Consider the following 17,055-nt stretch of genomic DNA (forward strand, 5'->3'; position numbering starts at 1 on the left):
ATTAAATCCTTCTGGGAGTTCATGTCCAAAAAAGGACAGCCAGGGAGTCAGCCAGAACTGTTTGAGGGTCAAATGAGGACATTCCGCAGGAGAAGATAAAATAACTTGGGAATATTTTTACTGTCTGAACATTGACTAAGCCTGGTGAGAGGAAAAGACAGGAATGGATATAAATAAAAATTGAGGTTAACCTCTTTCTTTAGTGTTACGAAACTACTGGTATTTTCCTATGATAAGTGCAATGAGGTATCTTATAATATGCTTAGGCTTGGAAGAAGTAGATTTTTTATCGGTAAATGTCAGTAAACATCGACTTCTTTGTACACACATGAACTGAAGAAAAAATATTTCCATCAATAATATTTGGAATTTACAGATAGGCAAAGTAAGAGAATACTGCTTGAGAACTTCTTAGAGTTTGATTTGAGGATATTTGCTTTGTATATTATGACAGCTGATGTTGACAGTTTCATAGATTCATAGATATTTAGGTCAGAAGGGACCATTATGATCATCTAGTCTGACCTCCTGCACAACAGAATTTCACCCACCACTCCTGCGAAAAACCTCTTACCTATGTCTGAGCTATTGAAGTCCTCAAATCGTGGTTTAAAGACTTCAAGGAGCAGAGAATCCTCCAGCAAGTGACCCATGCCCCATGCTACAGAGGAAGGCAAAAAACCTCCAGGGCCTCTTCCAATCTGCCCTGGAGGAAAATTCCTTCCCAACCCCAAATATGGCGATCGGCTAAACCCTGAGCATATGGGCAAGATTCACCAGCCAGATACTACAGAAAATTCTTTCCTGGGTAACTCAGATCCCACCCCATCTAATATCCCATCACAGGCCATTGGGCCTATTTACCATGAATATTTAATTACCAAAACCATGTTATCCCATCATACCATCTCCTCCATAAACTTATCGAGTTTAATCTTAAAGCCAGATAGATCTTTTGCCCCCACTGCTTCCCTTGGAAGGCTATTCCAAACAGTTGAGTTTTTAACTGTTATAAAACTTTAATGACAGCAGAAATTGAGATTAAAAACATTAAATAATTATTGTGTGACCCCTTTTAATTTCCTATAACTGTGAAAATTTAAATCAATAAAAATTGAAAAAATGCTTAGAACCCATAATTTTGAACAGTGAAAATGTAAATTAATAATTGGAGACAATGCTTAAAAATAAATATAGATAGCTATAAAAATAATAAAACCCCCATAAAAATCAAATTCTACCAAGCCAAAATATAAGAACATTAGAATGGATGACTCTACCATTCCAATCTGCCTGTCTGTCTATCAAAATTTCTATACACATTAAATGACTGCTTCATGGAGCAGCTTGGAACCCCCAAGGAAAGAAGCAATGTATTACCTTATGGTCCATCTAGCCCAGCATCCTGTCTCTGACAGTGGCCAGTGCCAGGTGCTTCGGAGAATATGAGCAGAACAGGGCAATTATCAAGTGATCGATGCCCTGTCATCCAGTCCCAGCTTCTGGCAGTTGGAGGTTTAAGGACGCCTGAAACATGGGGTTGCCTCCCTGACCATCTTGGCTAATAGCCATTGATGGACCTTCCTCCATGAACTTATCTGATTCCTTTTTGAACCCATTTATACTTTTGCCTTCACAACAGGCCGTGGTAATGAGTTGCACAGGTTGCCTGTGTGTTGTATGAAGAAGTACTACTTTACGTTAGTTTTAAACCTGCTGTTTTGTTTTAAAATTGCCTATTCTCATCGGGTGACTGTTTAGTTCTAGTATTATCTGAAGGGTTAATAACACTTTCTCTATATCTTGCATGATTTCGTAGACCTCGATCATATCCCCGCTAAGTTGTCTCTCTTCTAAGATAAACAGTCCCAGTCTTTTTAGTGGTTCCATACCCCAAATCATTTTTGTTGCCCTTCTCTGCACCTTTTCCAATTCTAATATATCTGTTTTGAGATGGGGTGGCCCGAACTGCACACAGTATTCAAGGTGTGGGTGTATCATGGTTTTATATGGTGGCATTATGATATTTTCTGTTTTAATATTTATCTCTTTCCTAATAGTTTGTACCATTGTTAACCTTTTTTGACTGCCACTGAACACATAGAGAAAGTTTTCAGAGAACTATCCACAATGTCACCAAGATTTCTTTCTTGTGTGGTAACAGCTAATTTAGACCCCATCATTTAGTACATATAGTGAGGATTGTTTTTGCTAATGTGCATGACTTTGCACTTTTCAACATTGAATTTCATCTGTCATTTTGTGACGTAGTGACCCAGTTTAGTGAGATTCCTTTGTAGCTCTTTGCAGTGAGCTTAGGACTTAACTATCTTGAATAATTTTGTATCATCTGCAAATTTTGCCATGCCACTGTTGACCTACTTTTCCAGATCATTTATGAATATGTTGAATACCACAAGTCCAAGTACAGATCCTTGGGAGAACCTGCTATTTACCTCTCTCTCCATTGTAAAAACTGGCTATTTATTCTTACACTTTGTTACCTATCTTTTAACCAGTTACTGACCCATGAAAAGACCCTCCCTTTTACCCCATGACTGCTTAGTTTGCTTATGAGCCTTTAATGAGGGACCTTGTTACAGGCTTTCTGAAAGTCCAAGTACACTATATCAACTGGATCACTCTTGCCCACATGCTTGTTGGCGTCCTCAAACAATTCTGATAAATTGGTGAGGTATAATTTCCCTTGACAAAAGCCGTATAGGTTCTTCCCTAACATATCATGTTTAACTATGTGGCTGATTTATATTGTTCTTTACTATCGTTTCAATCAATTTGCCTGGTACTGAAGTTATGCTTACTGGCCTGTAATTGCCAGAATTGCCTCTGGAGATTTTTTTTTTTTAATTGGCATTATGTTAGCTACTCTTCAGTCATCTGGTACAGAGGCTCATTTAAGCAATAGGTTACATACCACAGTGAGTAGTTCTGCAATTTCATATTTGAGTTCCTTCAGAACTCTGGGGTGAACACCATCTGGTCCTGGTGATTTAGTACTGTTTTAATTCATCAGTTTGTTCTAAAACCTCCTCTATTGACAATTCAGTCTGGGACAGTTCCTCAGATTTGTTACATAAAAAGAATGGCATGGCTGTGGGGGCCTCCATATCCAATATCCTCTGCAGCAAAGACTAATGTAAAGAGTCCTTGAGTGATCCTTGATCATCCAATGGTCCTATTGACTGTTTGGCAGGCTTCTTGCTTCTGATGTAATTAGCTAGTTGCTCTTCAAATTCTTTTTTGGATTGCCTTATTATACTTTACATTTGACTTGCCAGAGTTTATGCTCCTTTCTATTTTCCTCACTAGGATTTGACTTCCAGTTTTTAAACGATACGTTTTTGCCTCTAACCACCTCTTTTACTCTATAGTTTAGCCATGGTTGCATTTTTGGTGCTCTTACTGTGGTTTTTTTTTTAATTTGGAGTATACATTTAGTTTAAAAACATCTATTATAATGTTTTAAACTAGTCTTCATGCAGTTTGCAGGCATTTCACCTTTGTGACTGTTCCTTTTAATTTCCGTTTAACTAGCTTCTTCATTTTTGTGTCGTTCCCCTTTATGAAGTTGAATGCTACTGTAGTGGGTTTCTTTGGAATTTTTCCCCTACAAGGATGTTAAATTTAATTACATTATGGTCACCATTTCCAAGCAGGTCAGTTACATTCACCTCTTGGACCAGATCCTGTGCTCCACTTAAGACTAAATCAGGAATTACCTCTTTCCTTGTGGGTTCCAAGCTGCTTCATGAAGTAGTCATTTAATGTGTATAGAAATATTGTCTCTGCATCCATTCCTAAAGTGACACATACCCAGTCAATCTGAGAATAGTTGAAATCCCCCATTATTTTTGCAGTTTCTGCCTTTGTAGCCTCTCTAATCTCTCTGAGAATTTCACAATTGCTGTCGCCATTCTGATCAGGTGGTCGGTAGTATATTCCTCTTACTATACTCTTATTATTCAAGCATGGAATTTATATCCAGAGTTCTATAGTTCTACGGTACTTTGGTTCATTTAAGATTTTTACTTTATTTGACTCTGTGATTTCTTTCACATATAGTGCCACTCTCCCACTGATGCCACCCACTCTGTCATTCCTATATATTTTTGTACCCTGGTTACTGTGTCCCATTGGTTATCTTAATTCCACCAAATTTCTGTGATGCCTGTTATATCAATATCCTCATTTAATGCCAGGCACTCCAATTCCCCCATCTTAGTATTTATCCTTCTAGCATTTAAATATAAGCACTTGTGCATTTTTGTCAATATTCTGTTGCTTGCCTTCATGTGTTATATTTAAATAGGACTTTTTTTCCCCCACTGTTCCTCACGAGCTCCTACGTGTACTTTACCAACTTCTTCCCGATGCTCTTTACTAGGATATAGAGTTCCCCTACTAATAAATTCATCCCTAATATGCCTAATGCCCTTCTTAAAAGAGATTTAAGAGAGTGCTATGTTCAGTAATGACAACAAGCAGATGTCTTTCCCATTCTTGTCAAGCTTCAGACGGGTAGCCATGTTAGTCTGGATCTGTGAAAGCGGCAAAGAGTCCTGTGGCACCTTATAGACTAACAGACGTATTAGAGCATGAGCTTTCGTGGGTGAATACCCAATTCGTCGGATGCATGTAGTGGAAATGTCTCTGCCATTTTTTAAAGGGCCAGCTAATAAATGCAAAGTTCTTGGTTCAGGCTTGTAGTAGTGATGGAATAAACTGCTGGCTTAAGTCAAGTCTCTGACTGCTTCCAAATCATTGGAAAGTCCTCAATTCCTTGATTAGAATGCTTAATATAAGTTTATAGTCCAGCGGCTGGAGCAGGAGAGAGACAAGCAGCTGCAGCCCTAAAGTGACCATTTTGTGACCGGTTGCTGTATGCTGACATTCTCTCTTCCAGCTGAATGCACTAAGTGGACTATTTCCCCCAGCAGAAGGAATATGACTGTCTCAAAACTTCTGCATGTTGCATAAATGACTGGTGAAGAATTCTCAGCCTTCTTGATATGCTTTGAAACTTTAAGGTCTGAGTGACTGTCCCTTGTGCTTCCTGTTTGGCTTGGGTTTCCTGTTCTGGGTACTAATCAGCACCTGGACTGGACCTCTACAGCATTGAGCTCCTAAGGCAAGATAACATCATCTGAGGCCTGACAGGGAGTTTCGAGAGGGAGTTCTCCAGGTGAAGGAGGAGCAAATACGGGACTCTGGGGCTGGAGAGAGAGTTTTAGAAGAAAAATTCCCCTTGTTTGAAGTCTCAACGATGGCAATAACTGTCCTTTGGGGTACAGAGAAGAAGTTCTGATTCTTGCTTGCATATTTATACCTGCCTCTGGAAATTTCCACTACAAGCATCCAACAAAGTGGGTATTCACCCATGAAAGCTCATGCTCCAATACGTCTGTTAGTCTACAAGGTGCCACACGACTCTGCTACTTTTCCCATTCTTGTGGGTTAACTATTGCACAGAGTGACCTGAAGAAAAGCTCTGTGTATGCTTGAAAGCTTCTCTCTCACCAATAGAAGTTGGTCTACTAAAAGATATTACCTCACCCACCTTGTCTTTTTAATATCCTTGGATGTTGTAACATGGCTACAACAGCACTGCATATTGCACAAATTGCATAGCTGCATAAATCCCAGGCCTTTCCACTAGTGGGTGCAGGAAGCTTGAGAACAAAATTCTTAATTAAATCAGTGGCTCTTTAAAACAAATTACTAGAATATATATAAATGAGATATCTGTGACCTTTCTAAGTTCACCTCTTGCTATAGTGAGAAAAATATTTAACTAAGGGAAAGGAATTAGTTTTCTTTATTTTTTCAATAGATTTTAAATTTTTTCTCTCTCTTTCTCAATTATACTCAGATAGTGAAATAAGACTGGGCAAAACAAAAGTTCAAGTAAATGGGTTTAGATAGAGGAGTGAATAGCTTCTGATGTGACCACAGCTGACTCTGACAAAAACAAGCAAGGTTCTTCCTGTGCTTCCAAACAGATAATTAGTCATTATGTAAAGTTGTTAGTTTATATTCATGTCTGGTCTGAAAGTGGACCCCAGCCAGAAGCCACACATTCTTTCCAGTCCCCAACCATCTGTACTTAATAACCTGGCCATACTGGGGAAATCAATGACACCATGCCACAGGAGGGACCATACAGCTAGAGGACAGAGAGGAAACTACAGTTCATTATTTGTATTGCAGCAGCACCTGTAGGCCCCATCATATTTAGGCACTGTACAAATACATATCAAGAGACAGTCCCCATCCCAAAGAGGTTACAATCTAAATGGACAAGACTGATAAAACAAGTATTATTATCCCTATCTCCTAGATGAAGAATGAGTCAGAGAATCAAGTGACTTGCCCAAGGTCACAGAGGAAGTCAGTGGCCGAGCTTGGAATAGAAGCCAAGTCTTCTGAAGCCCAGGTCACAAGCCTTAATCACAAGAACATCTTTTTTCCCCACTATGTGAAGAGAATTTCAGCTCTATCCCTAGCATCAGGGATCTGCAGCTTTTGGGACCATTTTCTGCAGATTCTTGTACCTAAGCAACCCCGCTCCTTTCCCCTTCCGTTAGGTCACAAACCCTGACTCACAGAAGAGATGGTTACAAGAAAATATCAGTATAAAAACCTGTCACTCTTCCCAACACCTGCCCCTTTCCTTGTTATTTTTTACTAACGGGGAAGCTGTAGTCCTGCAATTTTATAATAGAACCTTTAAATGATTCTTTCCTGAAATATAGCAAAATAGGATGGGCTAAATCCATTCCTGGTGTATACAGGGAATGACTCAATTGAAGCCAGGGATTAATATGATCTTTCAGCAGTAACCTGACAGTTAACTCCTGTCTCAAAATGCATCTGTTACTGTAATCATGATTGTAATTATTTTGGAATGTTACTGAGTGGAGGATATGTCAGTAATGGCACAATTGCTACCTATCGCACCAAAAGAGTACCAGAAAAAAGAAAAACTTCCTCTTGACAGTGCAATGCAATGTATAAACCAATAATCTATTCATACAGTGATTTGATGGGTGCTGTGTATTTTGACAATCTGGAGTGCAATATACTGTGGACACCATAAAAAAAATACAAATATATTGGCTGCAGTAGTTAAATTTACCACAATATTTGTGTATTTCTCCTATTCTAAACATAGGAAATGCCATGGTAAAGTCAAATACTAGTTTATATTGTATACTCATTGTATTGTAAATATTTTTGACCGCTCAGTATAAACTATCTAAATAGTGATGCATGTTTTCCTTCACAGTTTTCATGAATGCAGCAATACCAATTGCAGCTGTACTTATAGTAAGTATGAACTTTTCTAAATAGCAGTGTTTACAAGCCAGATCGACCTGGTTTTTCGTAAAGCGAAGGCTGGTAGATTCCAAACTGAGATCTGTCAAATGCTGCACCAGAAACATCTGATTTCACTTGCTTTTGCTAATTTAAAAAGAAGTGCCTAAGGGGTTTTTTAAATATTACTTCCCTAGTGGCTAAAGGGGTAAGCTGTAGGCATGATGTAGCTTTCTTTTTAGTAAGGCTTTTGACACAGTCCCACATTACATTCTCATAAGCAAACTAGGGAAATTTGGTCAGCGTGAAATTACTGTAAAATTGGTGCAAAACTGTTAAAATACCATGTTCAAAGAACAGTTATTCATAGCTGGTGGTTAAACTGGGGGGACAAATTTTGTGGGGTCCTTCAGGGATCAGTCGTGGGTCTGGTACTATTCAGTGTTTTCATTAATGACTTTGATAATGGAGAGGAGAGTATGCTTATAAAATTTGTGTATGACCCCAAGCTGGGAGGGATTGCAGGCACTTTGAAAGACAGGATTAGAATTCAAAAGGACCTTGACAAATGGGAGAATTGGTCTGAAATCAACAAGATGAAATTCAATAAAGAAAAATGCAAAGTACTACACTTGGGAAGGAGAAATCAGATGTACAAATACAAAATGGGAAAAAACTGGTGAGGTGGTAGTACTGCAGAAGATCTTGGGTTTAACATGGATCACAAGTTGAATACATTCTGGGGTGTATTAACAAGAGTGTTGTATGTAAGATATGGGAGGCAATTGTTCACTCTGTTTGGCACTGATGAGGCCTCACCCGGAGTACTGGGTCCAGTTTTAGGTGCCACACTTTAGAAAGATGTGGACAAATTGGAGAGAGTCCAGAGGACAGCATGTTTTAGTCTTGAGAAAAGAAGACTGAGGAGGGATCTGATAAGTAAGACTGCGATTCTGTCACAGAGGTCACGGATTCCGTGACTTTTGTAGCTGCAATGGCCGGTGCAGCTGATCCCTGAGCCAGCTGCTCGAGCGCCCTGTGGCCTGCCGCACCGGGCGCTGCTGGAGTAGCCCTGGGGCCAGCCACACCGACTGAGCAGTGGTCCCAGGGTCAGCCCTGAGGGAGGGTCCGAGCAGTGGTCCCGGGATCTTCCCTGGGGCCAGCTGCACCAGTCACTACTCAGGTGGCTGACCCAGGGGAAGCACCCAAGCAGCGGTCCCTGGGGCTTCGGAACAGGGGTGGCTGGGGGGTAGTTAGCCCCCGTGGCCAGTGCAGGGGCTAGCCATCGGCCCCCGGACCCTCACAGCAGCCCTGTACTGGGGCCCCCCAGAGCAGCAGCACCCTGGGCCCCAGGAGCTGCTAAGTTTTAGTCAGGGGTATTTATATAGTAAAAGTCATGCACAGGTCACCGGCCGTGAATTTTTTTTTTTTATTGCCCGTGACCTGTCCATGACTTTTACTAAAAATACCCATGATTAAATCTTAGCCTTACTGATAAGTCTTCAAATACGTTAAGGGCTTTTTATAAAGAGGGACGATGATCAACGGTTTTCCATCGCCACTGAAGGTGAGATAACAAGTAATGGGCTTAATCTGCAGCAAGGAAGATTTAAATTAGATATTAGAAAAAACTTTCTAACTATAAGGATAGTTAAGCTCTGGAACAGGCTTCCAAGGAACCTTGTAGAATCTCCATCATTGGAGGTTTTTAAGAACAGGTTAGACAAACAAGTGTCAGGGATGGTGTAGGCATACTTGGTCCTACGTCCCCAGGGGGCTGGATTAGATGACCTCTAAAGGTCCTCACCAGACCTACATTACTATGATTCGGTAATGGTCCAACCCATTCCCACTGAAGTCAAGCCTTTTGAATCAACAGTAACAGAACTATATGGAACAAAACTCCTTATTCTTCCCAGACTCACCACAGATCTGGGACTGTGTGTGCACCAAGCTTTTTCTTAACCTTTCCCACAGTGGCAGAAGCCTTAGCACAGCTCCATTGGTGGTAGTCACAGTGGAAGCATGAGTGCAGACAATCCCACAGGCATTTTTATCTTTGTATCCTCTAACCCTGCTTAGAACAAGTCTAGACAAACATGGTTGTAAAATCACTGGCACCTTGTCTGCACTCATGCTCTGCATAGGACTAAAACCTATGGAGCTAAAATGGTGCCAGTACAATGGGGAAAATTTTTAAGCTTGGTGTAGACCAGGCCTTGAGGAGAGAAAGATCCTAATGATTTGTAGGTTGAGGAGTAATTACTGAGCTCATGCAATAAATATCAGAAAATAGAATCCCAGGGGGACTTTGCTTGAATGAGACTGGGTTGAAAACTGTGCAAGGAGCTCAGAATATGGCCCACTATGGATCTGGTTATTCAGGACTAGATATTCTGTATACAGTGTGACATGATTTGAAGTGCCATTCTAGCAAATTTTATTTTTTCTCAGTCATCAATGATCTCACCATTAAAGCATATATGGGTCTTGCCTGCTTTTTTGTTCTTTTGTTTATTTGCTCCTGCAGCTCAATTCTCTGCCCTTGCATGGGTGCGTAGGGGACAGGAGGCCACGAGAAAGAGGTGCAAGGCACCTCCCGTCCTTTTCACTTACTGCACAGTGTCTAAGCACAACTACAATCCCTGTGCTTGGGGCACTGGGACTGCTCCCTTACAGCCCCTTTCACAATTTATCATAGCCCTGAACCTTGTCTCCCACATACACGCTAGCCTATAGAGCTGGCAAGGTGCCCCGGGGAGCAGGCTGCACCATTCAAAGGGATGGAGTAGTGTCCATGTCCCCCCTTCTCACTTCAGAACTATGGGAGGGATAGTACCTCTCGGACACAATCCCTCCCGGAGCTCTTGCTATGGTTGGGTGGCTCCATATTAACAACCCGTGTGTATACTAGTAGTTAAATGCTACAATCTGACCCTTAGTGTGCTTGTCTCTTTTTATTTATCACACAACCAAATTTATGCCTCTTGCCACTGGATGAAAGGAATTACATCAACATGAGACCAAAAGCTGAGACCATAAAAATCTTCTTACATAACTGATGTATGAACAGCAAATTGTAACAACTATATAATGACTGTCAGGAGGAGCTCTGCAGTGGTTGGTTGCATGATGTTTCCCAATTAAAACAATAAACTGACCATTACAAGATGGAGAATACAGTGCAATGTGAAACATTTGCTTCTTTTAAGACTGTAATCATTGTATCTTTGTAGACATTTGTGGTCCATGCCCACCTGACTGGAAATGCTGACTTCTCTCCGTCGGTGGCCTTTGCCTCACTCTCCCTCTTTCACATTCTTGTCACCCCTCTGTTCCTGCTCTCCAGTGTGGTCAGATCTACTGTCAAAGCTCTGGTCAGGTAAGAGTTGCTGGATGAAACCTCCTTCCATTTGAGAGCCATTATTGTTCAATTCCCCAATGTATAATTCAAAAATAATGCTGTGGTTATTTTTCATCATTATTTGGAAATTGCTTTCCAGACTCTTACCTTAAGTGTTGTCCCATGTTATGATATGTGGGCCAAATTCTCTGAACTAGGTGAAGTGGAGCTAACTAGCCTGATACTGCAGCCATTTACACCAGCAGAGAATTTGGCCCTGCGTATTTTCAGTTGATCGTTACTGCAAAGTATAAGGATTTGCCTGTTAATAAATTATTGTATGGTCCACTGTATAGATTTTGTTGTGTAAAATGAACATCACTGTGGTGGCTACAGTGTATTCTATGCTGCGCTCTGTTTGTGTATGCACATGCATGCATCTGTGTATATAGAAACAGGAAATAAGCGATAAAAGCTCATTTAAGGGTTGGGTTTTTTTGTTTAAAATCAGCTATATCTCTCCCTCCCACATAAAAACATGTGCAAGGGAACAAAATAATCACAAAAGCACATGAACATCAATGTGTATCACTTGCGCTGAATTCTTTTTCCCTGATTCTGGCTGTAAGTCCAGGGAGAATTAGATTTTAGCAGGGAAAGCTCTGTGATAGAACAATTTAAAATAAAAATTTTGAAGTCAACAGGGAAAAATTTGAGTGAATAAATTCTCAATCTGGACCAGATGAATTTCTTTCTCATAATGAATGTGCTTAATGAGTGTCAAAGTCCAAGTTCCCCTGAGCCAACGGCTCATCAGGCTAATGCGGTTAAGGCACATCAATTTCATAGCCAGCTGTACGCAAGAGAGTGTTGTGGCCAACAATAGTGATAGCAGAATTAAAACTTCAGCCTTTAACAAGCCAAACTCCCACTCATTTCAGTGGTGGTTTTGTCTGATCAAGTACTGCAGGATTGAATTAAATGATTCTTTGCACTTATCCTCTACAAAGTGCTTTATAAACATTAATTCATGTTTTCTACCTCTTTGTGACATTACATATAGTTCCTTAACAAAGCAATGGGCCAGATCCTGTCTCATGCTTAATTCTATTTGTGCTATTCTAGTAGTGCAAAGGGAATTTAAACAGAGAGCTGAGGATTCCTCCAGTGTGGCAAAATCATCCAGCAATGTAGCCAGCTCTATGCACACCCTCCTTCCAAGTGTATAAGGGCAGTGGCTGGAATAGAGTCCTCTCCTGCAATTCCCAGTCGGTGTAGTAGCCCACAGGGGACTACTACAGGTTGGCGAGCTGGGCTTGTGGCCTGCATTGGATCCATCTCTGGATCATGGAGATTCCAATGGCCTTTACAGCACCCCACCCTGTCAGCTGCATCAAGCACATATTTGGGCACAACTAATGATTCCGCTGTAGAACTTTTCACAGTTTGTAAACAGTTAGTGGCATGGTTGCCTCATGACAGGGTTTCTGTTCATGGACAAATGTTTCGAACAGAATTAGGCATAGAATTTAAGGCCAGAAGGGACCACCAGATCATCTAGTCTGACCTCCTGTCCATCACAAGCCACCAAAACCTGTGCACTAAACTGAACACAAATGAAATTAGACCAAAGTATTACAGCCCTTAGGAGACTCCACTATTATGTGCTACAGGCAGAGAATAGGAGGAACTGAGGTTTACCAGTGCTTGAGGCACCTGCCTACAATGGCAGGAATTGATTAAGTAAGATTAAGACCCAGATAGCCATGTGTCACTCTTGTTAGCAGTGCCCTTGGCTACTATTTGATTGCCTTCTTGCTACCAAGTTATTGCCCTGTTTGGAATGTAGACAGGACAGGCTCAGACTACATAACCACACTGTCATGTCCTCCTTCCTCCCTGCTGTCCGTGTGGTAAGAATCTGAGTCCATTGTTCTGTTACTTGTGGAAACACAGCTGCTGAGTGCACACAAATCAATTGTTTGCTCTAATTGTGCCCTTCTGTTTCATCTTTCTACTAATAAACGTCTTATCAATAGGTCAGATAAAGGTAACATAACCTGATAGTGTATATTTGGCTTTCTTCAGTCTCTGGGACAACCTGAACTGGCCTCTAAACAAACACCTGTTGTTTGTTAAATAGCCAGCAACTGAAAAAAAACTGTCTGATTAAGTGAAGCAAAATATGTTCCAGGAGTGGGACCAGCCCAGGAGGAACACAAACTGGGACAACATTGCAGTGATGTTGGCTCTTCACACTTCCATTTCACAGCTCCAGGCAGGTTAACATTGGCCAGAATATTTAATACAGAATGATCTGCAGGATAATGTATCCTCTCTCATAACCTTGACAGCTTTTTTGATTCGTCAGCTAATGTCCGAATTAAAAGCATCATAGTGGATTTCACTGACCCAGTCAAAACAAATGTCAGTTAAATTCATGTTGGGCTCAGTCCAGCTTCAAGGCTTTTGTACCATATGGGATCCATAAACCTCACAGGGCAAGTATGATTTAGAAAGGGAGGCTGTTTATGATTCAGAAAGGCAATTACCCCCTAGTGGCAGAAAGGCCACTAACAAGGTGAGGACTTCGGAAGTGTCTATTTAAAAAGCAGTTTTAATCTGCAGGGTGTTTGGTATAAAAATAAAACCAAGCAGCTGACTGGTGTACTGCTAAAAGGTGGAGAGAAGACATAAAAAGCGAAGGGCACAGTTATGCAACTTTTCCTCACTGGGGGTGTATAGGAGCAACTGTGGTATTTGGTATCTGAGTGGGATTCATATGAAACCACGTGTGCAATTAGCTCTGCAAATAACCACCATTGCCTAATCCAGCTGTCCAATCTGATGGTTAAAAATAAGATCCCTAGTGGAGATATCCGAAATCCAGAAATTATAGCTTCAGTTTGTGAAACTGCTGTGTCAGCCACAACACTGTAACACATATACATTTAGTACTTAAAAGCATGTAACCGCGTCACGCCACGGGAAGCAAGCCATCATCGTTCTTCACAGGATTAAGTTACCGTATATGATGGTATGTGCAGCTGTAGCAGCAGTTGGAGGAGAAGGAGAATAAGCCGATAGTTAGAAATCATCTTAGTAGTTAGAAGACTTGTCTCATGTGCTGAGGTAACTCTGTTGACATTCAAAGTACCTCCCTCTTGATGCAAAATCTAAGAAGGATCAGAGAGGGCAAAACATAGGCTCAGAAGGTACAGTTGTGACATGGCTTTACATGGGTATATATAGAAGAAAAACATGCTTGCAGCCTCTCACCCTTCGTTCCCAGTGCAGCTGCACAAGGGCCTGTCCTATCTGCAGTCCCTGTCCATGGACGAGCATGGGAACTGCACATCTCCAGAGACACACAGCACTCCAGAGGGGCCATGCTCCTCACTCTTTCCTCTGCATCAGTCTGCAGAGCAGGCTAACCTCCCTGAGGAAGCAGGCAGCATTATTCTAAAGGATGATGCAGCCCAGGTAGTCTGTGTACTCATGGGGTAGGCCTCATGGGGGGTGGGGTTGTCTCAGTCTCTCCCTGATTTACCCAAGAAGGAGAATGGGCGTACAGCTCCACACCAGCCCCTACACAGGACAAGGGTTAAAACCACAGTTTGGCCCATCACAGTCAGTTAGAAAATCTCTACTAAATCATTTAGTCCACCCCACTGAAAGGACAGGATTCTCCCCAGCATTGTTTTCTATTGCTTTGTTCAGTTTAGATATAAATATAGTCAGTGACAGGATGTTACCACCTCCTTCCTTGGTCTCATAGACCTCCGCATTGAGAACTGTTGTCCTGGTATCCGTCAGTACTCCTAGCTAAATCCCTTTGCCCCTCACTAGATAATTAATTCCCGTCTTTGGTTTTTAAATTCTTCAGATGCTTGTTGCCACTAGACCAGATTCATTCCCTAGTCAAGCAAACTATTGCATCAGTCCCTTGGCCACAGGAAGGCTGCCCAAGGTCGACAGGTGGATTTGTGCTGGCACCAGGGCCCAGCAACCACCTCTGTATTGGGGAGCCCACAGGTGGCCTGTACCAATCCCAAAGCGGGCAGTGGTGGCCGTGCAGGGAATGTGTCCAAGGCAGCCACAGATGAACTGATTCAGAGCATCAACCTGCTACGTGGAGCTCCAGTGGAGTCCATAAAGGAAACTAAAGCTAACCTCCCAAGGAGGAACCTGCAGTGAGCGAGTGCAGTAGAAATACCACCTGCTATCCTCATCAAGGGCTCCCCTGCTGAGACTGGCACACCAAGGCATGGTTTGCACCCCACTATGCTAATAGGGCACAGTCAGTGTAGCTCCCCACATTTGCTCCCATTGAGCCGAGAGACATATTTAAATCAGTTATTTCAGTCCTCCTTCATAAATCGGTACCAGGGCTGGCCTTACCATGAGGCAAACTGAGGCGGCCTGAGTGGGAGGGACCACTAGGACCCAGAGTGTAGAAAATTGTGTCTGCTGCTGGGGCATATGTATTCTCTCTTCTCTAGATGCACAGAAATGGTGGAGTGCTGTGCTGGAGGAAGGAGGGCACAAGAGACATAACAGGCAGGCAGGAGAAAAGGTGAGAGGGAATAACAGAAAGCAGCAGGAGCTGCAGGGAGAGAGAAGAGGAGGAGCCTCTTATGTATCTCTCTGGCACCCCCAGGAGCCTGGACTGATTAGCACCGGCTTCTCACAGAGCTTCCTGTTTCTGCTGCTTCCCTGAACCCACTTGAGGAGAACAGGTAGTCAACTGAAGTAGTAGGAGCCAGTTAGGCCCTTAAGACGCTGATATCTTTCCTCACTCAGGCCCTGCTACCAGCCTGCTTATTTGTCCCCTTCACTTGAGTGTTGAGAGCCACTATAGCTGGCACAGTACAGCAGTCATAAGTAAAAGAAGAAAACGCCCCTCTGGGGCAGCATTCAGAAGAAGAAAGAAGGCAAAGGAAGCTTTTCTATCTAAGCAGGAAGGAGCTCTCCTGAGATCTGTTCACGGTGAGCCTTCCGGCCCCAGTGAGAATGTGTGAGGAGATGCCTGATCTTCCAGTTACTCAGAGTGCAGGTGACCTGGCAGCTACTGCAGCATCCATATCTCCATCTCAAATGGATGTAACCATGCACATTCCTGAAGGAAAGCGTAGATCAGAGAAGAGTGTGGTGGAGGCGCAAGAAACAGCTGCTGCTGAGTTTAGTTCCTTAAGTCTAGATGATCCAGGACTGTGGACTCACTTGAGCAGTAGCCTGAGGGACTTCCTCGTACTGCATGGGCCACAGCAAGTGAAAAACTTCATGTTCCCCAAAGACAATGAAAATAGACATTTCTATCCAACACATTACTGGCGTGAAATCCCCAATGGTGACAAAGTGGAGAGGCCATGGCTTATGTACTCAAAAACCCAGAATGCTGCATCCTGTTTTTGTTGCAGACTCTTCCAGTCTAATGTTCCAGCCACATTGGGTTCTACAGGAACAAAGGACTGGAAAAATCTGGCTAGAAATCTGGCATGCCATGAGAAGGCAGCAAATCACGAGAGAGCATTCCATAGGTGGAAAGAGCTTTAGATGAGACTAAGGTTAAAGGCCACCATAGATGATCAGCATTAAGAGAAGATTGCATCAGAGTCTCTTTACTGGCAAAATGTTCTGAAAAGGCTCATTGTCATTGTAAGAATGCTTGCTTCCCAAAACCTAGCACTGCGTGACACTTCAGATCAGCTGTATGTGCCAAACAATGGAAACTTCCTTAAAACTGTGGAGCTGATGGTTGAGTTTGATGCTATACTCCAGCATCTAAGAAGAGTCACCACCCAAGAAATGTACACACAACACTACCTTGGGAAAAACAATTGAAAATGAGATCATATGGTTACTGGCAACAAAAGTCAAACAGAAGATTGTGGCAGATCTGAAGTCAGCAAGATATTACTCTGTTATTCTGGACTGCACACCTGACATCAGCCATATGGAACAAATTACTTTAATGGTGTGTTTTGTAACAACAACAGAACCTAGTGAAAATGTCCCTGCAATGGTGACTTTCAGAGAGTATTTTCTAGAATTTATTGACATTGATGATACTACAGGAGCTGGTATGACAAATGTGCTTCTTAAAAAGCTGGAAGATCCCGGAATTGCGATAGCTGACATGAGATGTCAGGGCTACGATAATGGTGCCAACATGAGAGAAAAGAACAGAGGAGTGCAGACATGGATCCAAGAGTTAAACCCTCGAGCTTTTTTTGTCCCATGCAGTTCTCGTTCGTTGAACTTGGTGGTCAGTGATGCAGCATCAGCTTCTAGTGAGGCTGCTGAATTTTTTAATGTAATTCAAAGCATCTATGTATTTTTCTCTGCATCAACTCATCAATGGCAAATTTTGAAGC

General features: G+C 42.1%; 1 protein-coding gene across 11 annotated transcripts in view; it reads left to right on the forward strand.

The window, feature by feature from the left end:
• Positions 1-17,055, forward strand: part of ABCC8 (ATP binding cassette subfamily C member 8) — a 138,113-nt gene that overhangs the window by 51,002 nt on the left and 70,056 nt on the right. For all 11 annotated transcript variants that reach the window (XR_012639854.1, XR_012639853.1, XM_074954916.1 and 8 more), the window contains exons 11-12: positions 7,307-7,347; positions 10,572-10,717. Coding sequence is in view for 9 of the 11 variants with exons in the window: in XM_074954916.1 (XP_074811017.1) it covers positions 7,307-7,347; positions 10,572-10,717 (187 nt within the window). In the remaining 2 variants the exon portion in view is untranslated. The remainder of the gene's footprint in view (positions 1-7,306; positions 7,348-10,571; positions 10,718-17,055) is intronic.

Source organism: Natator depressus, chromosome 6, assembly GCF_965152275.1.
Source record: "Natator depressus isolate rNatDep1 chromosome 6, rNatDep2.hap1, whole genome shotgun sequence".
Classification (NCBI taxonomy): domain Eukaryota; kingdom Metazoa; phylum Chordata; order Testudines; family Cheloniidae; genus Natator; species Natator depressus.